The sequence below is a fragment of the Schistosoma mansoni genome, chromosome 4 (genome assembly GCF_000237925.1).
Source record: "Schistosoma mansoni strain Puerto Rico chromosome 4, complete genome".
Classification (NCBI taxonomy): Eukaryota; Metazoa; Platyhelminthes; class Trematoda; order Strigeidida; family Schistosomatidae; genus Schistosoma; species Schistosoma mansoni.
Genome location: NC_031498.1, coordinates 28,107,667 through 28,133,394, shown reverse-complemented (window position 1 = coordinate 28,133,394; position 25,728 = coordinate 28,107,667). Strand labels below are relative to the sequence as shown.

The 25,728-nt window shown below is 37.1% G+C and overlaps 1 protein-coding gene across 4 annotated transcripts in view; it reads right to left on the bottom strand.

Annotated features, from left to right (window-relative positions):
- Nucleotides 1–1,826: 1,826 nt before the first annotated feature.
- Smp_131110.1 (hypothetical protein) overlaps nt 1,827–25,728 on the bottom strand; it is a gene marked incomplete at both ends in the record, with an annotated part of 28,824 nt that continues 4,922 nt past the window's right edge. Inside the window, 2 exons of one of the 4 annotated variants that reach the window (XM_018797389.1) lie at nt 1,827–2,357; nt 22,337–22,853. In XM_018797389.1, coding sequence (XP_018652435.1) covers nt 1,878–2,357; nt 22,337–22,726 — 870 coding nt within the window. Of the gene's footprint in view, nt 2,560–22,300; nt 22,854–25,728 lie in introns of those variants that run through there. The other 3 variants (XM_018797390.1, XM_018797388.1, XM_018797384.1) reach the window with 3 other exon arrangements.

Sequence of the window (25,728 nt, the reverse complement as noted above, 5' to 3'; positions counted from 1 at the left end):
ACACATATACTGTTTCAAAACATTTATACATAACAATAAAATTGTCAACCAGACGAATGGAGGTTAATAGGAGTCAAAGACGATAAAATAAATATGAAAAAGCGATTTGAAAACTCATCACTCTGAATAATATGCTAACATTACCAGGATAGGTTTAGGTTGAGAACAAACTAATTTTGAATACATGAAGGGGGTTTGAATTTTCCTATGGTTAAGGCTCCAATAAACCTTAGCATACGCTGTTTAACGCTTTTGTACAACATCACAAACTCCGTGTTAAAATCAATCTAATAACCTCTTTCAACTAAATATTAGGCAATAGAAGATGATGGATGTTTATCATCTACTCTTATGGGATCATTTGATTTTATTTGTTTCCGCGACCATTTAGGCACATGTTCAGATACCCTAATTTACAGTTCATGATTACGCCTCCCTGTTTATGTGTGACCACATACACACACACACATTTAAATTGATAAAAACAGTGGGATATGACCCAATGGCTTTCATTTCTTCTAGGTTTTGGTGAAGCATGGACGTTGTTTCTTCCCTGATAATGACCTTTCATGTATAGCACGTTTTGTTAATAACTGATTTAAGCCTTTGTTTCAATAAAAGGATATTTAAATCACCTCTAACCGGTAAGGTGATGTAGACATGCATTTTTGTGCCACGGCTATAATAGGCCTCACTATACCACCACCTTCCCATCTAGTTATGAATTTTAATGGATAACCATTTTCCATTGGTGTTTTGTTCAACAACCTAACGTCGTCATCAATATCGTCCTTTGTGTATATACTATTAATCCTGTTAAGTGGGCCTCTTATCAAACCCCGTTTGTATTGCACTGAGCAGTAACTATAATAACTAAGATATTGGCCTGTCCAAGTTGGCTTTCTAAAAATGGATCGTTCGATTGAACCGTCTTCTCGTCTACTTATAAGTATATCTAAGAAAGGAAGCTGGTCGTTCTTCTCCTCTTCGCATAAAAGACTGATGCAGTTTTGAAGAACGTTCAGTTTATTCAATAAACAATTGATATCGTCCTCTCATTCACAGATAACTATGATATCATCCACGTATCTCTTATAAAGGAACATGAGTTCGACTAGGTCTTCAGCCACATTTACAGTATATGCCATGAACACATCTGCTGATAAACAATCTAGACGGTTGGACGAAGTGGAGTAGATGGAGAATGACTAACAATGGAATCTAGGATGGACATCGGCTGAATGTAGCTTCATTCCAGAATTGATGTTCATCCTCAGGTCAAACCTCTTACCGTTCGCTTAAGACATCAACCACTCAGTTATTAAGTCTACAATTCCACTCACCTATGCAACCGTGTGAGATTTAATTCGATTTGAAATGGTTCGGATTATCCTGTTGTTGATATTTTGGTTGAAATTCGATCAGTCTTGGTCGGTATATGGTCATCTTGTGTAGATTGCCTCCACCAAACCGACGAGTCCTAAGTTGAACGAAACGCGTGTCCTGAATTCCACTACTAGTCACATTCCACCTATCCTATATTAGTTTGTGTCATAACGGCTATATCGAGGCGATCCTCACACAATGTCTATGTGTCAACCAAGACTAGTCAAATTACAGCCTAAAATACCAACAACCCGATTATCCAAACTAACTCAAATCGCACTATTCAGTGAATTGATATGTACATTTTCCTTTACTTATGAGGTCACGACAGTGAGGCATGGCACTCACTTGTCTACTAACACAACCTACTTCTCAATACTTCGAAATATCACAGAAACTAACGTCCGTTCATCACACAATACAAAACGTACATGGAAAACACTATTTAGAATGAATAGGTTTTATTCATCTCGAATTCAAACACGACTATATTACAGTGAGTTGAATTGAGAGGTGTGTAGAAAAATAGGACAGTGGAGAGTGTGACACAAACAAATTAGAATGATCCACAACTCAACTGGTGCCTCAGTAACCGCCTCCATAATGGCTGGGTTTGTAAGTGCCACCTTTGCCGCCTTTGCCACCTTTGCCACCACCCTTACCCTTACCGCTACCACCGCCATAACCCTTTCCATAATTGTTGCCTTTACTACCACCTTTTCCAAAGCCGTTGCCACCGTTACCATAATCACCGCCATAGGGGGCAGGGAAGGCCTCATCGAAGCCACCTCCACAATTGCCACCACTGCAACCACCACCATTCCCACCACCATAGCCACCACCGTAATTACCACAATCTCCACCATTGCAATCACCACCATAGCCACCACCGTAATTACCACAATCTCCACCACTGCAACCTCCACCATAGCCACCACCATAGCCGCCGCCACAGTCACCACCAGTACAGCCTCCACCATATCCACTATCGCCATAACCGCTATCACAATCGCTACCATAGCAACCGCCACCGTACCCACCCGAATAGTCATGTGATGTGGTGTGGGCGGTGGCGTAACCAATGGCTACTAAGAAGACGAGTGTGAGTGACTGTTTCATTTTTCAAATTGTTGGTGTTGTTGTACTGGGTGTGATGATGTGTAGACTAGTGTGATTTATCATTTATATATTGTTTTTGATTATAGATTTGAAGAGTTGTGCCTCACTAAGTGCATCATTATTCAATACATATTACGCTTGTGCACTCTACTGTCGAACTGTCTTTTGTGTAATCGTTAATGATAGTTGAGCGTGATAGTTAAAAATGTCAATGAAACAGTTAATTCACGAATTACTCACTATTTTGATTCTACCGTTAGAATTCGTTAGCATGTGGTTCATCGAAACTGTTGATTAAGTCTTCATTGAATGAGACGAAACTCTTTTTGATAACACTGACAAGTGATGTTTCTCTGGACATACAAGTTATAACTAAACAGGTTAAATAAACGTTTATTTAAATTTAACTTGTTCACCTCATAGACGATGTTGCAATGACCTTAAATAAGGGATATCTGGCAGCCAACAATCCATTCTCCATATTGTCATATTTCATCCATGACAATACTGATTAAGATAGTAGACGAGACACTAGTACTAAAAACACTCCGTTTGTTCAGGCTAATTTCTCTCAAGGAGGTGTCATATGTCAGTAATTTAGGGAAAACAAGGTGAAATCATTATTGGATGACCATAAGACAAGCCAGTTTTCATTTCACATTGTAACTCATAATTTGTATTTGATTAACATAGTTTATCCAACATCAAGATAAAAGTTTTTCTATAAATAGCGTGTTAGTCAAGAGTCGTGTTGTTGAGACCCGACGCTTTGCACACTATCATTAATATATTCTCATTGTTCAGACAAATAGAGTTTGTTTCGATAGTGTGAGTGGCACTTAACTACTTTCAACGTTCATCTTACTCAAAACTGCAAAAGTGAAGTGAACACTTTTAGCCAACTCCATTGTCTCTCACTCATAATTTGTTTTAGCATAAATAAGATGACGTTGTTCAGTAGTGGATTCCCGTGTTTCAGTGTTATACAGAACCGTTTCAATTCTCATAATTGATTCATTGTGTTAGTAGCTGAAACCTGAATAGATACACACTCACGTATTGTTGACTGCGAATTGTTGAAGTATTTGCAATTCAAGTTGGAATTGTCTGTAATGGCTTATGAACAGAAGAATCTCATAAAACAAATGAAAAAGCAAATGAACTCCTTGTATCAATCACTCACTACCTTTTGAGTGAACATGAGGAATATATGAAATCTTCTACTTGCGTTAGTCAGACCACATATGAAAAGTTTGAATATGGATAGTGACGAAGTTGCACTCATAATGCCCAACTGTGCTTCCATTTCTATTCGTGTGTGAGATAAGCTGTGTTGGCAAGTTGATTTACAGTCAGATATTCTGAAGTTTACTGCATCAACTCATCAAAGCTTTCGAATAAACCCCACAACACTCTGAGTGCACAATGTATTAAGTTCATCAGTGACAAATACTTTTATTACACACCTTGATTGGTATTCATGATAACAGTGTTTTTGTTGAATTCACATATGTATAGTTTCGAAGTGGATGTGGTGAATGCACTTACAGATTAATAGAATGTGTTCTCGGATAATGACATTCTTGATTGCCATAACCCTTATTTCATTTACTGAAACAATCATGAAACAATCAGTGAACGTAATAGAATCTAATATTGAATGAATTAGGTTATAACATGTAAGAATGGTTGTAAACTTGTGTTTGCAAATTAATTGACCAGTTAGTTTTATACCGTTCATTTAGTTTCATCTGATTTATACGGGTACATTGATGAACGTCGGCAAAGAGCACTATTACGATTGTTATTGACTGTCGACTTGTGTCCAACATGAATACGTAGTCTAGAAGAACATCATGTGTGTTTCGATATTAAATCGAGTAGAACTAATTATACTACAGGGCTTGTAATATGCAAATCATGTTGAAGAATTTGAGTAGGACAATTTACTGAATGGGGTATTAGTAAAAGAATTGGTAATAGTAACAGAAGAAGTAGAAGTGTTAGTGGTAGTAATGGCCGTTGTCGTCGTGGTAGTAGCATTACTAGTAGTGTGAGTATTAGTGGTAGTGTGAGTGTGAATATGAGTAGCAGTAGTGATAGTAGTAGTAGTAGTTGTTGTTGTAGTTGTAGTAGTAGTGTGAGCAGTAATGGTCATAATGTAAGTAGTAGTATTGTTTCTCATTTCTGTTCGGTCAATTTTGCTGCTTTGTCAGGTACACCTAGATTTATGAATACAGTTTGCTGTATCATGAAAAGAGTTCTTGTCAACCTTTGATTGGGTTATTGAATATGTTGGTTTTATACAGAATTAATAATTTGACTGCCATATATGTTCTGGCTAATGCTGTGTTAAGCCTCCTTCTGATTTCATTTGCGACGTCATCACTTTTAAAGTTGAGATTTATAGATATCGGTTTCTTACTAACTGTAGGCATTTTCATCTGGTTTCCTTTAGGATTTTTATATTTTTCGATAAATTTCTGTGGGTAACAGTTGTCTCTTCGACATTTTTCAATGTTCATCAGTTCTTCTTCCAGTTTGTCGGCGGTACATTTCCTTCCTACCCTATAAAATAAAATTGCTCGGAGTTCATAACTCCAATGTGGACAATAATAAACACTATATGCATAGATTGTAGTTTCTCAACTCTACTTTCTAAAACAAATTTGTTTGTCGGTTGCAGTGTGTATGATCATTTCAATGATCGATTTCGTTGCACTCAATTCTACTATACCTGACAGGTCAGTTCATGAATGTTATAAACGTAAAGATACTGGTTATAACTTTAAAGGTTCTTGTTATAACAGTCCTTTCACTTTTCACACGTATTTGGGACGTTAATTTACCTTAGACGAATATCTACACTAGATTCCCACCCACTGTCTGTTTTTCAGGACTTCAACACAACTCAGATCAAGAACACGAGATTAGCCTCACTATAACGTCAATATATTTCCACACCAAAATCCGACGCAAGGAACAGTCAATCAATAACAGTCTGTCAATAACTGTCAATACATAATAAGGATATTGGAATATATATAACACATATAAAACCTGTCATCCTATATAATGTTTGACTCATCAAGACAACCAATCATTGTCATTCTCGCCCACACATCACCTCCCTCGCGAAGTTTGATCGTATGATTTCACTTTAGGGTGTATTTGAAAAAATTTCGTTTGTTTTCGTTTCCTGAATGACCTTCGTTTAACTTCTGATTTCAGATCATTTTTTCTCATTTCAACTTGTGGTGGTGGTGGTGATGGAATATCAAATGTATCACATAGTACTTCCATTGGTAATGGCTTGAGTTTAGATGACTCATAAATACATTTTCTATCTCGCAGTTGATTTACATGTCTAATAATTAGTGTATTTTCGACCATCACTTCATACAATACTGTACCACGTCGTTTTTTTATAAACCCAAATATCCATTTTGACTTGCCAGGCCGGAAATCCCGTGCATAGACTGAGTCACCTACTTTGAATTCTCGAATTTTCGGGCAATTCCCTTTCTTATTTTTTTGTAGTCCACTCATTCTGTCTTTCGGGTTCAAAACATTAAAAAATGTTCTGATCGGTCGGCCAAACATTATTTCGGCTGGTGATTTCCCGTCTTGACAGTTTGGACTTGGCGTAATTCTATAAGAAATGAGAAATTGTTGCAGAGCCTCTTCTACGTTGCCTTCTCCTCCCATCTTTAAGAGAGCTCGTTTAAGAATATCAACAAATTTCTCTGCCTGCCCGTTTGACTGAGGGTGATACGGTGGAGTTCTAATGTGTTCGATTCCATTTTGTCTACAGAACTCCGCAAACTCCAACGACGTGAACTGCGTTCCGTTATCTGAAACCAAAACATTAGGTGTACCAAACCTACCAAATAATTGTCTCAGATGTAGCAGTGTTTCAGACGTACATGGTCTTCGTACAACATAAATTTCCGACCATTTCGAGTATGAATCTACCACCACCAAAAAATATTGTCCACTCATTGGTCCAGCATAATCAACGTGTAGTCGGACCCAAGGCTTTTTCGTTTCTGGCCATGGCTGGGATTCTACTTTCGGTACATTCAACGGTAAATCCCACAAACCAAATTTATCAATCCAATCAATCCCCAATAGGTTGGTATTACAATTCTCAGATACATAACATTTCCCGGTCATACTCTTCTCACTTAATGTGAGAGGTAGCTGTATTACTCCAAGAATAGTAATATTAGTTCCTGACGCACTCTTGGCATTATAACATGTAGGTTGATATCGGGGTCGACCAATTTTAATCCAAGTTTCTCTAGAAATTAATGTTATGTCAGACCCAGTATCGACTTGCAGTTTGACCGGTTTGCCATCGAAAAAGATGGTTACATACTTCCTTTCGGATGTGAATTGGTCACTTTTTGTGACCAGAACAACATTTGAGTTATATGGCATTACTTTTGAAGTCTGCATCTTATTTCCTTTACGAAACTTATGCTGACGGTAGGAAACCTTTGATTTACTTTTACAACATTCTTGAGCATGACCATATTTACCACATTGAAAACATACTCGTTTTTTAAACTAACAAGCATTTGCAGAATGACACTTACCATATCGCCAACATGACGTTTTATGTTTCACTTGATTTGGCATTCGCTGGGAGTACGAATCTTTATTCCCATTAAAAGATTTACGCAAAGCTTTAACTTCCACGTGTTCACTGTTCCTTTCTACAAGATTCGTGTCATGCCTCAAATTAACCATTCTTTGACACTCTTCAGATACTGGCTGCAGACTGATATTAGGATCTTGTTCGATTCTCGCTAGAATCCGTGTTCTAATATCTGCATCTACTGGAGATTGTAATCCACATACAAAAATAAGGCATTTGAATTGATCTGATGACATTTCTTGTAAACGGAACTGTTCACATTCCCGGTTCACGATGCTCGCATACACTACGTAATCGTCCTGTACTTTCTTTACAAGTTGAAGACACTGGTATCTAGTGTGAAAAATTGATGACCGTTCTCCAAATATACGTGTCAGGCACTCGACTGTTTCTTTGAAAGTTATGTCGGATGACTTCTTTGGGAGGATAAAATTACAGAACTTTTCATGTTCGGACACTCCGAGCTTTCGTAATAATAATCTCAGTTTTGATCATTCGTCCCACTCCTTACATTCATTAATAAACAAATCCTCATGGCGTTTAAACCACGCCTCAAAAGTAACTCCACTTTCTGGATCAAATCTAAATTCAGTTATGGAATTTGCGATAGAATCCGGAGTCATAGTGGAATCAGACACATTCGTTCTTGAGGATATTGACATATTCTTGACTAATAATTCGATAGGAGTATTTTGCTGTTGCTATAAGGTTTTCAGATCAACCATTTTGTTGTTAAAAAATTCACTTTAACTGAATATGTAAGCGTAGATCCGTTTTAATCACCGTCACCAATTGTTATAAACGCAAGGATGAAAAGAAGCTACAACAATTACTGCATGAGTGCGAGCTAGGTGACAATTCACCCTCTCAATTATTACGCCACATGAGGCAGTTGGCTGGACCTTTTAAGGTGGGTGATATTTTTCTGAGAGAAATTTGGCTGCAACGTTTACCAACAGTAGTCCGGCAAATTCTTTGCGCTTCTAGCCAACCTTTAGATTTAGAGAGTCTAGCTAGCATGGCTGACAAAGTTTTAGAAGTAACGCCAGGCACAACACCTTACGTGCCAGCGATATCACAAACTACGAGTGACACTCAAACTCCGAACATAGCGTCCTTAACAGCTGATTTAAGTGACCTACGTACACAGCACGCACGCACTGTTGTTAGTCTTGAAAACAAGCTAGATACGTTACAATCAATTATTTCCAATCTCACATCTCGAAGGTCTCGCCCTAGTTCTCGGGAGAGTAAGAACCGAGATAACTCAAGAACAAACAAAAATGGCGACATCTGTTGGTATCATAGGAAGTATGGTGACAAAACTAGGAAGTGTGTTACGTCCTGTAAATTTTTCAGGTCATTTTCCTCGGCAAAAGGTGTCAACCAGACAGTAGTACCAACAAATGTTACTGGTCATGCTATTAGTCACCTTTTCCACGTTCTCGACAAAACTTCTGGCTACAAATTCTTAGTAGACACTGGAGCCGAAGTCAGTGTTATCCCAGTTACGTTAGCCAAGAAACTTATTTCTAAATGTGGAAAATATTCATTGAGAGTAGCTAATAAGACTGAAATAAAAACATTTGGAGAACAACTCTTGACATTAGACTTGGGAATTAGACGTCGACTAAACTGGGTGTTTATTATCGCTGATGTCCGTCACCCTATATTAGGTGCAGACTTCCTAAGCTCCTACAACTTATTAGTCGATGTTAAAAAGAGAAAACTTATCGATTCGTGCACAGAACTCCAAGTTCTTGGAATTCAATCGCACTATCATATACATAGTATTAAAATCAACACTCCAGTAAACGACATATTGGCCAATATTTTATCTAGGTTTCCAAAGTTAACGAAACCAGATTACAGCGAAAACACCATCCAGCATTCCGTGGTGCATCGAATTATCACCAAAAGCCAACCAGTTTCGACACGTCCACGTCGTTTACCACCGGACAAGCTTACAGTTGCACAAGCCGAATTTGAGCACATGATGCGACTTAGAATTATACGTCCATCGAGTAGCCCCTGGGCATCCCCACTCCACATGGTACCTAACCGGGATCAGGATTGGCGACCCTGTGGTGATTATTGATCACTGAATAACTTAACGTTACCAGATCGTTACCCCATTCCCCATTTGCACGATTTTTCACTTACGTTACACGGTAAACAAATTTTTTCTAAATTCGATCTTGTGCGAGCGTATCATCAAATTCCGGTAGCATCTGAGGATATACCAAAGACAGCCATCATTACCCCATTTGGTTTGTTTGAATTTCTGAGAATGCCATTTGGATTAAAGAACGCCGCACAGACTTTTCAACGATTTATGGATGAAGTCACTAAAGGCCTAGATTTTTTTTTCGTGTATATCGACGATGTATTAATAGCTAACAGTTCGTTCCACGAACATATTGATCACCTACATCAACTTTTCGAAATATTTCAGAGATTCGGTATAGTCATTAACCCATCCAAATGCACTTTTGGAGTCGAGAGTTTAGAGTTTTTAGGTCACTCGATTGACAAACATAGTATCGAACCGTTAGACACAAAAATTGAAGCCATCAAAAATTTTCCAGAGCCAGACTCACTAAATAAACTTCGACGTTTCTTGGGTATGATTAACTTTTATCGCCGGTTTATTCCTCACTGTTCAGACATTCTACAATCCTTAACAGAGGCGTTAAAAGGCAAAGTCAAAAAGTTCATATTATCCTCTGAAGCGAAAGATGCTTTTTCTGCTGCTAAAACAGCAATTGCTTCTACTACCATGCTGACCTACCTAAGTCCTGACCCAGAAGCAACACTAATTCTGTGTACAAACGCTTCTCAGACAGCAGTAGGTGCGGTGCTACAACAACGAGTAAATAATGAAATCAAGCCACTTGCTTTCTTCTCAAAGAAGCTAGAACCGACCCAAACCCGATACAGCACTTTTGGTAGAGAATTATTAGCTATTTATTTAGCAGTTAAACATCTTAAACACTTACTGCAAGGTAGAGATTTCGTGATATTCATTGATCACAAACCTTTGACTTACGCTTTCAATGCCAAAAGTGATCGTTATTCTCCTAGAGAAATTCGACGGTTAGATTACATTTCTCAATTTTCTACCAACATACGGTTCATAAAAGGTGAGTCAAATGTTGTGGCAGATACTTTGTCACGTTTCAACGTTGATGCTATTTTCTCCACTAAAGGAATTGATTTGTTGGACATTGCACGCTTACAGGTTGATGATTCTGATCTTGCTGCTTGTAAACAAAATTCGAGTCTAGTATCAAAAAGTATTCCAATACCACATTCTGATTCTACTATAATTTGTGATACTTCGACTGGAATACACAGGCCATTTGTGCTAATAGCGTACAGGAAAAACGATCGATTGTTCGTCTTCATCTTAAGTTTATCTTACATCGGTCCGAAAGTGTATTGGATGTAAACTCTGTATTATCTAGAATGCACTCATTAGTATTAGAATTAACAACCGAAATTGGAACAGACTCACCTGGGTTCTGGAATTGTATACAATCAGCATGCCGGCTTTGTAGTGAAACCATTGATATTTAGAATTTGCATGATGGACTTTCCAACAATATCCTCCCCCACGAAATAATGTTGGGTCCTTACTTCGCAATGTTTTAGCCAATATGACATTCCCAATTTGCATTATCTTCTCAAATCTTACGCATCGACTACTGTATGTGAGTATTTGGGAATAAACACTGATATATGATTTGAGGTATTCCATCATGTGACTTTGACTTGAATAAAAATCATGATACATATACTTTTTGTTATTCATATTAGAATATACAGATGGATATGCATTGATATATGTAATTAACACATGAGATTCAACTAGGCTTGATTTACCTGCGAAACAATCGAATAGAAAACATTCATCTGCCTCATATTCATTAGGATAATCTTGGACTTGATTTGGATTCTCTGTCTGTGCAAACTTTACTTCTGGGCAAACTGGTTCTCTGGTTGCTTCGGGAAATTTTGCTTTCCCGTCTGATTCATCGTACCACTGACTAGATATTCTACTCGAAACACATTGTTCGTGAGAATATTCAACATCTGATACAATAACATCACAAATGTGACTAGAATTCGACTCATTAGGAACATATTTGTCACATTCATTAGGGATATCATTAGAGATAAATTGATTGTGAGGACCACTGACACTTGATATGGTATCAGAATTCGACTTCTCTGAAGTATTTCCCTCAAATTGAATAAGAGTTTCATTAGAGAATAATGGATCATTCGATAAATCAGCATCTACCAAAAGTGAATCCGGTTTTTGCTCATGATTCGACTCATTCAACATTTTGTTCTCAGAGTTGTAAGAAATTACATCAGAAGTATGTGAATTATTACGACAAACCATATCTGGTACAATAACATGAGAAATCTGATAAGTTGGTTGGTTGGGAATTTTCGTCTCCCAATGACTCTGGGTTTCATTCAACTCTGGACTGTTATACAACGTTATACCTCTTCTAGATAAAGATAACTGATCATTAGAAGCATCCATCTTAGCATTACTTTCAGCGAAATGAACCATGGTATTACAAACTGACTGAGTATGTCCAGTTATACCACATTTAAAGCATTTAGAATTACGAAATATACATGAATTACATGGATGAAACTTGCCGCAGAACGAGCATTTACTAAACTCGTGCTCATCAACATGGACTGTTTCACAGCTCAATGAAGTATTATCTGAATAAATTTGGTTACGCATCGAACTGCGACGACTTATTAAAGAAGTGGAATTCCTGAAGTTCTTGCAAGTCATTTTATCGGATTTTTCTCTCTTACCGCATTCGGAATTTGTATACTTTACATGATCCAACAGTAGTTGCTTGAGAGTTGCATAGGGGAGTGAAATCGGTTTGTCTGGAAGTGCCAAAATCTTTATAAGGCTGTATGCTTCTTTCCCAATGAATGTAAGGAAATGGGCCACAATATTAAAATCTTCATCATCTTCCTTGGTCAAAGCCCAGATTTCAAACCTCTCCATGTACTCCTCAAAAGCATTAAAATCTGAATTTATATTTAACCGTTCCATCACAGGCTCAATCGCGACGCCAATATGATAATCAGAAGTATTTGAATCGTGGTATAAACTAGTAATCCCAGGAATAACGCAATGTAATCAAGAAGTATTAGATGAGCCCGAACGAATGTATTGTATTTGGAATTCAAAATTACAACAGTCATCAATACCAAGAAGTCATTGATTTATTTAAACACCACATTATCTTCATTCATTATCTCGCCCAGGAGTTTGGGCTACTGTGAGACTGATCGGAGAAAGATTTGTCTGGCCAAAAATGAACTCGAACATAAAGGAAGGGACCAGAAATTGTTTACAATGCCAGCGTAGCAAAGTTCACAGACATACAATTACAACACCGTCAGCATTCAATCTACCTGACCATCGTTTTCAGCATGTCCACGTTGATTTAGTTGGTCCTTTATCCCCATCTAACGGATTTACTTACATCTTTACCGCAGTGGACCGTTTTACCAGATGGTCAATTGCATGTCCAATAAAAGACATCTCAGCAGAGAATATTGCTGCCGTGTTTCTTGACAGATGGATTTCTAATTTCGGTGCACCTTCTACTGTTACTTCCGACAGAGGTTTACAATCCCAATCGCACCTCTTCAACGAATTTACGCGCATCTTGGGAATCCATCACATCACTACAACTGCATACCGTCCAGCAGCAAATGGGCTAGTGGAACGATTCCACAGACAACTTAAAAGCTCATTGATGCTACAGCCTGATGTAACTAGATGGAGTGAATTCCTACCTCTCATATTATTGAGCATACGCTCGACAATTAAGGAAGACCTACAATGTACACCTGCGCAGCTAGTTTATGGAACTAATTTAACCTTACCTGGTCAATTAGTCACGCATAAAGGCACATCGGTATGTACAGACCCCTCCTCCTTTTGCGAAAGACTAATGAGCCACATGAATAGCATTAAGCCTGTTGCACCTCGACCAGTCTTCTTAAAAGAGCAAATTAGCAAACATCTAAACACATGTAAATTTGTGTTTGTCCGTGTCGACTCAGTAAGACGTCCTTTACAACACCCTTATGAAGGACCTTATGAAGTAGTAGACAGGCAAGCAAAATATTTCACAATCAAGAAGAATGGAAAAAAGGAAACAGTTGCAATTGACAGGTTAAAACCTGCTTTCATAGAGTCTGAAACACATGACAGTCGAAAGCCATCTAAAGACAACACCAATTGCACAACACAGCTTCCTGCGTTTCCAGCTAATTCTTCACCTACTTCTGTGAAATCGACAACTCATACAATGTGTGATGCTGATGTTACAGCTCCTACAAACTTAGTTCCTAATTCCACTACCTTACCTATTTCAAAAACTACTCGCACAGGAAGACAGGTACATATTCCTAAACGTTATGTTGAATTCATTATTTAATCTTCCTTCGGTCATATTCTGTAATGTGAGTAAATACCTATATGCTAAGAGTTACTCATGACATATTTTTTTAACTATAAGTGTATGCGTTTAACATGATTCTCATTATTAACTGTGACGATATCCAACTTCGTTGTACTTGTTCATTTTACTAATGATCGTTTACATTGATATATACAGATATTAAAATTTTTTTTTCCGGTAATACATCAATTTAATTAACGTTATTATTAATAACACTATTATTTTTATTATACGTTCAATTATTTTTATTAAATTTTCTATATACATTAAAAATAATAAACACAAAAATTTTTTTAACCACAAAAAACATTTTGGTTCGTTAGTATATGTACTTACAGAATTTTTTTTTTCGTAACCTTTATTTATTCTTTCCTTTGTTGTGTGTTTTGTAATATTTTTTTTTCCCTCCAAAGCACTTAGAGTTTACGTCGGGCATACCTCCACCGACGCATGCCCTAGGGGAGGAGTTATATTGTGACAGTTATATTCAGTGATTTTTTTGTAACAACAAATTAAAGATCACATATTTTTCCTATTTATCACACTTTATATGTAACCACATTTATATTCAATATCTGTTGTTTCTCTGTATCAATGGTAAAGAAATGAATATTTTTGTTTGGTTATATATAACACTTTTTCACTACCGCGATTCTTAAAATATAAACGTTGTATCCGCCGTCTATTCTTCTGCTTGAATGACCACGGCCTTTGATTGAAGATTATAATAGTATTATAACATCCTTTTAGGCCTTTCTACACTACGTTGGAACTTTGGCCCGGATCCTTACTGAATAATACTACTGGATTTAATCTTCTTCATTTTGCTGTTGGTGCCATCGCATGCAGAGGAACCTTTGTTAACCAACTGAACTTATTTGTGGTTGTTATCTCAGAAAGCAGCTTACAAGTAACATTTATTTAATAACACTGTTACTATTTTATTGCTCAATATACCTTTTAATAATTTAACTGTAATTTGTTAACTTTTGCGTTACTCATAGACATACGCTTAGGTTTGCAGTGTTAATTCTTTTGGTATATTGTTGGTAATTTTGCGTATTATTATATTTTGACTAAGCTCTTTCGCTGAGGTCCACCACAGACGTTAATTTACCTTAGACGAATATCTACACTAGATTCCCACCAACTGTCTGTTTTTCAGGACTTCAACACAACTCAGATCAAGAACACGAGATTAGCCTCACTATAACGTCTATATATTTCCACACCAAAATCCGACGCAAGGAACAGTCAATCAATAACAGTCTGTCAATACAAAATAAGGATATTGGAATATATATAACACATATAAAACCTGTCATCCTATATAATGTTTGACTCATCAAGACAACCAATCATTGTCATTCTCGCCCCAGCATCAATGAATTTATCTATGATTGCCTACCAGGACTGGTGAAAGATTTAATCTTCACTGAGTACCATTCACTAACACTGAACCTTTCGCATTTGCTTCAGACAGATTTCGTTTGAGATGTGTAGATGAGAATTCTACTGTTTTCAGAAGGTGAGAATGAACAACGACATAAAGTTTCAGTCAGTTAGCAATACCCAACTCTGTTGAGCTATCCGGTTTTATGTACGAGACCTGATTGAGGAAGTAGTAAGATTATGAATTTTTATTTTCCATTATTGTTTAACATACAACAGCTAATGTCTAATATTTCATGATTTCATTCTAATTCGTTGTACAGATTGTCTTTCAATACAGCCGTACATGAAAGTAGACCAGTTGATGCAAGAAAATAATCTACCATCTGAACTCAAGTTGATTGATAAATGAATCTGAAAACAGTACTAACTGTTTGAAAATCGGACCCCATATTTGACGAGGTATTAGAGAAAATCAGTGATCATGTATTCATGTGGAGTATGCGAATATTATTTGGATACCATGTTGTATTGTTTGGGTTATATTCAGTTGGTTCAATATGTTGTTGAATCTCATTCCGTTGTGTACAACAAAGAGAGTTTAATCTACCACTATTATTCGCGTAAATGCACAAGGCAATCTTCAAATGAGATGTAATGTTAGCTCAAACACATCACCATTATTTCACATCGTGGGTACACGACATTAATTGGTGCATAAAAAGCCTCAAAAATTGTCAATAGACAGGAAATATTGAAAATACTTCATTTCCATACGTCAACTCATCCTGATAATTTTGAAGAAGACAAACAACAGTGAACATTTCAGTTTATCTAAGCCATCATCGCCCACATGGGACTGATTAGAGATATCTTCTATTGTGGAATGAGATGTTAATGGGTGGATCGTTGACTGATTCCAGTTAGACAACGGTAACAAATCTAGAAGCACTGAACATCTGTTACAGCCTAGTAAGGAACTCGTTAGAAGTGTGCACACATCACCATAACAAGGACAGAAACCTTCATCTTTGTGTTGATATGGCGAATGGCTTACCCTAGATACACTGAGTTGCAATCGAACATTGTACGGTCGAATTGAATAAGGGATTCGTTAATTTGTGTACCACGTGGTGAGTCATGCAACTTTACGAATATTACTCTACAACTCTTCCATATATCCACTCACAATATGTATTCATGTTTCTGTATCGAAAAATGAAGAGGGTGGATTAGTTTGAGAAGTTTCACTAATGTGAATGTGGAAATATTAGAGTGAGTAATGTAGATCTTCCCTCGTTGTGGAATTTCCTGTTCGGATAACTGGCTTATCATTCTGTGTTAAAATTTCGAAACGTTCAATACGTCCAAGTAGGGTGGTTGTGTTCGATCCGATTTACACTATATTAGTATACTTTCCTAAACATCCTACTTTCCAGAAGGATGGACGAGTATCTACAAGGCAATATTTTCTCCCTACACACATACTGACCAACATCGTTCATTCTCATAGCCTCCCACTTCTTCATTACACAATGAATCTTGTTCATTGTATCAGACACAAGACTAGAGTATTATGCCCTACCGATAGTGTAGAATGATGACTACGTAAACCAACGAACTCACCATTGAATAACCGTTATCCAAACTGATTCGTCAACTGTTATTCCTCGGAATCGAGAAATGAGAAAAACGTCGACACTGTCAGTTAAGAAACACCTTCTGAGACCTGATTGTCGGGAGGACATGGTGGGTGACATTTCGACAAGTCGACTTGAAAGATAGATTGAGTGGAGGTTTGAGACTGTCAAGTTTCATGTCACCTTGCTGGTATAGTCTCCCGTTCTCAAGTTGTAGATATTGAATACTGCATCGAAATAGAAGAAGCATTCCTGTTTTTGCATCCAGCTCCGAATAGTCTACTATGAGGTGTGGTATTACTACTCGCTTACATCGCTGAAGCTGTCTACACCGATGTGATGTTTATGAGTATTTGAATTATAGTATAAACTAGTAATCCCACAAACAACCCAATTTAATCAAGAAGCATTAGATGAACACGAACGAATGTATTGTATTTGGAAATCGAAATCAAGCAGTCATCAATATAAAGGAATCATTGGCTCATTCGAACACCACATCCGCCACAGCTTAAATGAGCATCCAAGTTTCTGCGATTAATCGTACCTCTTCTCTTTAGGTTCATCACGTGTCTTCACGATTGTATAATAGATGTAGACTCTGTCTTATCTAGAATACACTCATTAGTATTAGAATTAACAGCCAAAATCGGAACTGACTCACCTGATTCCTGGAATTGTATGCAATCATCATGTCGGTTGTGCAGTGGAACCACTGATATCTAGAATTCGCATCATAGACTTTCCATCACTATTCCCCCCCCACGAAGTAATGTTCGATCCATACGTCGCAATGTTACGACCGATTCGACGTTCTTAATTTGTATTATCTTCTTATATGTCACGCTTCGATTATTATATGTGAGTATCTGGGGATAAACACTGATATGTAATTCGAGGCATTCCATCATGTGCATTTGACTTGCATAAAGATTATGGTACATATTCTTTTTGTTATTCATATTACAATACACAGATAAATACGCGTTGATATGTGTATTTAACACATGTGACTCATCTAGGCTTGATTTACCTGCGAACCAATCAATTGAGAAACATACATTTGCCTCATATTCATTAGGATAACCTTGGACATGATTCGGATTCTCTACTTGTGCAAACTTCATATCTGGACAAACTAGTTCTCTGATTGCTTCGAGAAAACTAACTATTCCCCCCGATTCATCAGACCACTGACTAAAAATTCTACCCACCATACATTGTTCGTGAGAATATACAACATCTGATACAATAACATCAGAAATGTAACTAGGATTCGATTCATCCGGAACATATTTGTCACACTCAGTAGGAATATCACCAGAGAGAAGTTCATTGTGTGGACAAATGACATTTGATATGACATCAGAATTTGATTTTTCCGAACTATTTCTCTCAAATTTATTCACAGATTCATTAGAGAATATTGGATCATTAGGAAAATCAACATCTATCAAAACTGAATCCGGTTTTTGATCATGATTTGACTCATTCAACATATTATTCTCAGAGTTGTAAGAAATGTCATCAGAAATATGCGAATCATTATGGCAAACCATATCTGGTACAAGAACACGAGAAATCTGATAAGAAGTTGGTTGATTAGAAACTTTTGTCTGACAATGATTCTGGGCTTCATTCAACATTGGACTGCTATGTGACGTCATCCCGCTTCTCGAAGTTTTGGATAAAGATAGGTGATCATTAGAAACATCGAACTTAGTGGGATCACAACCACAAATTTTAGCATTGGTTTCAGAGAGATGAACCATGGTATTACAAACTGACTGAATGTGTCCAGATTGACCACATTAAAAGCATTCACAATTACAAAATACACATGAATTACATGGATGAAACTTGACACAGAACAAGCGTTTACCAAACTTGTGCTCATCTTCGTGAACTGTTTCACAAATTAATTAACTGTTGTCTGAATAACCTTGATTACGTATTGAACTACGACGACGTATTAAAGTAGTGGAATTCCTGATGTCCTGTCGAATCATCCCATTGAATTTTTCTCCTTCACCACATTCGAGATTTGTATACATTACATAGTCCAGTGGTAGTTGCTTGACAGTTGCATAAGGGAGTGAGATCGGTTTGTCTGGAAATGCCAAAGTCTGTAGTAAACTGTATGCTTCTTTTCCGATGAACGAAAGCAAATGAGCGATAATATTGAAATCCTCAACATCCTCTTTGGTCACAGCCCAGATTTCGAAGCTCTCCACATACTCCTCAAAAGCATTAAAATCTGAATGTCAGTCTAACCGTTCTATCACAGGCCCCATCGAGAGACCAATGTGATGTTTATGAGTATTTGAATTATAGTATAAACTAGTAATCCCACAAACAACCCAATTTAATCAAGAAGCATTAGATGAACACGAACGAATGTATTGTATTTGGAAATCGAAATCAAGCAGTCATCAATACAAAGGAATCATTGCTTCATTCAAACACCAAAACCGACCTCACGAAACCGAACATATGCTTCTAAAAGAGCTGAGTGAAGCCTACTGAATTATCTTCGCCCATTATAGGGTTGACGCATACTACAGCCACACACTAATACAATATTGGCACAATCATTCCAAAATAAAACATTTCTCCTATTGAACATTATATTAATAAATTAATCACAGTGCACCACTCTTCACACATTTAGCATACTTAGGTGAAATTCCAACTTCACAAGTGGCACATTTCGCATGCAATCGAGACACATGAAACCCACTATTGGATTCACGATTGACACATAAACACATTATATCGATCACAGTTTTGCAACAATTATTGAGTCTGAATTTCAGAGCTTGACGATTAATTTATTGAAAATGTTTTCCCACTCTAATCAAATTTCATTATCTCACTTGACAATTTTATGGGACTAATTTCCACAACAATAATGAATCTGGTTGGAAAATCAGGATTCATCTATGAAACAATGCACACATTCGAGATCTAATGAAGATGAATTCGGTTGCACGATAGTCAGTAGCTATCAGAAAAGTGATTCCTCCATGTGATTGATGAAAATATGTGGATCTGTTCTCCGTGACACAATGAGATAAATCAGTAACACTAAAAAATCGACAATCTAATCTTGAATAAATTGAGCATTGGGTAGATTGTAATAAATAAATTATATATTTGTAATATCATAATTTTCCTACTCATTTGGATACTACAAATATATAATTTATTTACGACAATCTAATCGTTCACGGAGGAGATGGACTACGAGCAAGTTGAGTTTTGAAGATGGATGCAACCTTGTAAACAGACTAGGGGAATGTCGAATTACAAGCAATACGAGCAAGGTGTTCATTAGTTCTCGTTTGGCCATTTGTTAGACCATTTTCATTTCAACATGCTGCCTATTTACAACGATAAAAATATTTGAGTGACATGACAATTTGTGATCATCAGTTGAGGGTGACCACTTTGTAGGGAATGAAATGGCAACAATGAGGCAAGTGTTTGTCGAAAATCCCCAACTAAATAGTGGTCGTTGATGTGAAACACTATGAAATGTGTGAAATTGAAGTCCAAATGTGTTCTTATTGCGGAATTCATCGTTGGGACTGAATCAGTGGAGTGATTATGCACACAAAATGGAGAACTCGTTCAGTAGGAAAATATCTAGCCATGGAATGGTTATGGGCGCCCAACAATGTATGCTCGAAATCCACAAATGACAGATACTCAACCATCAATTTCACCTACAGCTAAATCCCCCACTAAATATATTGAGATGTGTTAATGAGCTGAAAGATTTAATTTGGATAGGTTAATAAGAAGACACAGCTTATCAAGATTATGTGATATATTAGCGCAATACATTTCAAACAATCTGATCACACATATACTGTTTCAAAACATTTATACATAACAATAAAATTGTCAACCAGACGAATGGAGGTTAATAGGAGTCAAAGACGATAAAATAAATATGAAAAAGCGATTTGAAAACTCATCACTCTGACTAATATGCTTACATTACCAGGGTAGGTTTAGGTTGAGAACAAACTAATTTTGAATACATGAAGGGGGTTTGAATTTTCCTGTGGTCAAGGCTCCAATAAACCTTAGCATACGCTGTTTAACGCTTTTGTACAACATCACAAACTCCGTGTTAAGATCAATCTAATAACCTCTTTCAACTAAATATTAGGCAATAGAAGATGATGGATGTTTATCATCTACTCTTATGGGATCATTTGATTTTATTTGTTTCCGCAACCATTTAGGCACATGTTCAGATACCCTAATTTACAGTTCATGATTACGCCTCCCTGTTTATGTGTGACCACATACACACACATTTAAATTGATAAAAACAGTGGGATATGACCCAATGGCTTTCATTTCATCTAGATTTTGGTGAAGCATGGACGTTGTTTCTTCCCTGATAATGACCTTTCATGTATAGCACGTTTTGTTAATAACTGATTTAAGCCTTTGTTTCAATAAAAGGATATTTAAATCACCTCTAACCGGTAAAGTGATGTAGACATGCATTTTTGTGCCACGGCTATAGTAGGCCTCACTTTACCACCACTGATGCAGTTTTGAAGAACGTTAAGTTTATTCAATAAACAATTGATATCGTCCTCTCATTCACAGATAACTATGATACCGCTCACGTATCTCTTATAAAGGAACATGAGTTCGACTAGGTCTTCAGCCACATTTACAGTATATGCCATGAACACATCTGCTGATAAACAATCTAGACGGTCGGGTGAAGTGGAGTAGATGGAGAATGACTAACAATGGAATCTAGGATGGACATCGGCTGAATGTAGCTTCATTCCAGAATTGATGTTCATCCTCAGGTCAAACCTCTTACCGTTCGCTTAAGACATCAACCACTCAGTTATTAAGTCTACAATTCCACTCACCTATGCAACCGTGTGAGATTTAATTCGATTTGAAATGGTTCGGATTATCCTGTTGCTGATATTTTGGTTGAAATTCGATCAGTCTTGGTCGGTATATGGTCATCTTGTGTAGATTGCCTCCACCAAACCGACGAGTCCTAAGTTGAACGAAACGCGTGTCCTGAATTCCACTACTAGTCACATTCCACCTATCCTATATTAGTTTGTGTCATAACGGCTATATCGAGGCGATCCTCACACAATGTCTATGTGTCAACCAAGACTAGTCAAATTATAGCCTAAAATACCAACAACCTGATAATCCAAACTAACTCAAATCGCACAATTCAGTAAATTGATGTGTACATTTTCCTTTACTTATGAGGTCACGACAGTGAGGCATGGCACTCACTTGTCTACTAACACAACCTACTTCTCAATACTTCGAAATATCACAGAAACTAACGTCCGTTCATCACACAATACAAAACGTACATGGAAAACACTATTTAGAATGAATAGGTTTTATTCATCTCGAATTCAAACACGACTATATTACAGTGAGTTGAATTGAGAGGTGTGTAGAAAAATAGGACAGTGGAGAGTGTGACACAAACAAATTAGAATGATCCACAACTCAACTGGTGCCTCAGTAACCGCCTCCATAATGGCTGGGTTTGTAAGTGCCACCTTTGCCGCCTTTGCCACCTTTGCCACCACCCTTACCCTTACCGCTACCACCGCCATAACCCTTTCCATAATTGTTGCCTTTACTACCACCTTTTCCAAAGCCGTTGCCACCGTTACCATAATCACCGCCATAGGGGGCAGGGAAGGCCTCATCGAAGCCACCTCCACAATTGCCACCACTGCAACCACCACCATTCCCACCACCATAGCCACCACCGTAATTACCACAATCTCCACCATTGCAATCACCACCATAGCCACCACCGTAATTACCACAATCTCCACCACTGCAACCTCCACCATAGCCACCACCATAGCCGCCGCCACAGTCACCACCAGTACAGCCTCCACCATATCCACTATCGCCATAACCGCTATCACAATCGCTACCATAGCAACCGCCACCGTACCCACCCGAATAGTCATGTGATGTGGTGTGGGCGGTGGCGTAACCAATGGCTACTAAGAAGACGAGTGTGAGTGACTGTTTCATTTTTCAAATTGTTGGTGTTGTTGTACTGGGTGTGATGATGTGTAGACTAGTGTGATTTATCATTTATATATTGTTTTTGATTATAGATTTGAAGAGTTGTGCCTCACTAAGTGCATCATTATTCAATACATATTACGCTTGTGCACTCTACTGTCGAACTGTCTTTTGTGTAATCGTTAATGATAGTTGAGCGTGATAGTTAAAAATGTCAATGAAACAGTTAATTCACGAATTACTCACTATTTTGATTCTACCGTTAGAATTCGTTAGCATGTGGTTCATCGAAACTGTTGATTAAGTCTTCATTGAATGAGACGAAACTCTTTTTGATAACACTGACAAGTGATGTTTCTCTGGACATACAAGTTATAACTAAACAGGTTAAATAAACGTTTATTTAAATTTAACTTGTTCACCTCATAGACGATGTTGCAATGACCTTAAATAAGGGATATCTGGCAGCCAACAATCCATTCTCCATATTGTCATATTTCATCCATGACAATACTGATTAAGATAGTAGACGAGACACTAGTACTAAAAACACTCCGTTTGTTCAGGCTAATTTCTCTCAAGGAGGTGTCATATGTCAGTAATTTAGGGAAAACAAGGTGAAATCATTATTGGATGACCATAAGACAAGCCAGTTTTCATTTCACATTGTAACTCATAATTTGTATTTGATTAACATAGTTTATCCAACATCAAGATAAAAGTTTTTCTATAAATAGCGTGTTAGTCAAGAGTCGTGTTGTTGAGACCCGACGCTTTGCACACTATCATTAATATATTCTCATTGTTCAGACAAATAGAGTTTGTTTCGATAGTGTGAGTGGCACTTAACTACTTTCAACGTTCATCTTACTCAAAACTGCAAAAGTGAAGTGAACACTTTTAGCCAACTCCATTGTCTCTCACTCATAATTTGTTTTAGCATAAATAAGATGACGTTGTTCAGTAGTGGATTCCCGTGTTTCAGTGTTATACAGAACCGTTTCAATTCTCATAATTGATTCATTGTGTTAGTAGCTGAAACCTGAATAGATACACACTCACGTATTGTTGACTGCGAATTGTTGAAGTATTTGCAATTCAAGTTGGAATTGTCTGTAATGGCTTATGAACAGAAGAATCTCATAAAACAAATGAAAAAGCAAATGAACTCCTTGTATCAATCACTCACTACCTTTTGAGTGAACATGAGGAACATATGAAATCTTCTACTTGCGTTAGTCAGACCACATATGAAAAGTTTGAATATGGATAGTGACGAAGTTGCACTCATAATGCCCAACTGTGCTTCCATTTCTATTCGTGTGTGAGATAAGCTGTGTTGGCAAGTTGATTTACAGTCAGATATTCTGAAGTTTACTGCATCAACTCATCAAAGCTTTCGAATAAACCTCACAACACTCTGAGTGCACAATGTATTAAGTTCATCAGTGACAAATACTTTTATTACACACCTTGATTGGTATTCATGATAACAGTGTTTTTGTTGAATTCACATATGTATAGTTTCGAAGTGGATGTGGTGAATGCACTTACAGATTAATAGAATGTGTTCTCGGATAATGACATTCTTGATTGCCATAACCCTTATTTCATTTACTGAAACAATCATGAAACAATCAGTGAACGTAATAGAATCTAATATTGAATGAATTAGGTTATAACATGTAAGAATGGTTGTAAACTTGTGTTTGCAAATTAATTGACCAGTTAGTTTTATACCGTTCATTTAGTTTCATCTGATTTATACGGGTACATTGATGAACGTCGGCAAAGAGCACTATTACGATTGTTATTGACTGTCGACTTGTGTCCAACATGAATACGTAGTCTAGAAGAACATCATGTGTGTTTCGATATTAAATCGAGTAGAACTAATTATACTACAGGGCTTGTAATATGCAAATCATGTTGAAGAATTTGAGTAGGACAATTTACTGAATGGGGTATTAGTAAAAGAATTGGTAATAGTAACAGAAGAAGTGGAAGTGTTAGTGGTAGTAATGGCCGTTGTCATCGTGGTAGTAGCATTACTAGTAGTGTGAGTATTAGTGGTAGTGTGAGTGTGAATATGAGTAGCAGTAGTGATAGTAGTAGTAGTTGTTGTTGTAGTTGTAGTAGTAGTGTGAGCAGTAATGGTCATAATGTAAGTAGTAGTATTGTTTCTCATTTCTGTTCGGTCAATTTTGCTGCTTTGTCAGGTACACCTAGATTTATGAATACAGTTTGCTGTATCATGAAAAGAGTTCTTGTCAACCTTTGATTGGGTTATTGAATATGTTGGTTTTATACAGAATTAATAATTTGACTGCCATATATGTTCTGGCTAATGCTGTGTTAAGCCTCCTTCTGATTTCATTTGCGACGTCATCACTTTTAAAGTTGAGATTTATAGATATCGGTTTCTTACTAACTGTAGGCATTTTCATCTGGTTTCCTTTAGGATTTTTATATTTTTCGATAATTTTCTGTGGGTAACAGTTGTCTCTTCGACATTTTTCAACGTTCATCAGTTCTTCTTCCAGTTTGTCGGCGGTACATTTCCTTCCTACCCTATAAAATAAAATTGCTCGGAGTTCATAACTCCAATGTGGACAATAATAAACACTATATGCATAGATTGTAGTTTCTCAACTCTACTTTCTAAAACAAATTTGTTTGTCGGTTGCAGTGTGTATGATCATTTCAATGGTCGATTTCGTTGCACTCAATTCTACTATACCTGACAGGTCAGTTCATGAATTTATCTATGATTGCCTACCAGGACTGGTGAAAGATTTAATCTTCACTGAGTACCATTCACTAACACTGAACCTTTCGCATTTGCTTCAGACAGATTTCGTTTGAGATGTGTAGATGAGAATTCTACTGTTTTCAGAAGGTGAGAATGAACAACGACATAAAGTTTCAGTCAGTTAGCAAT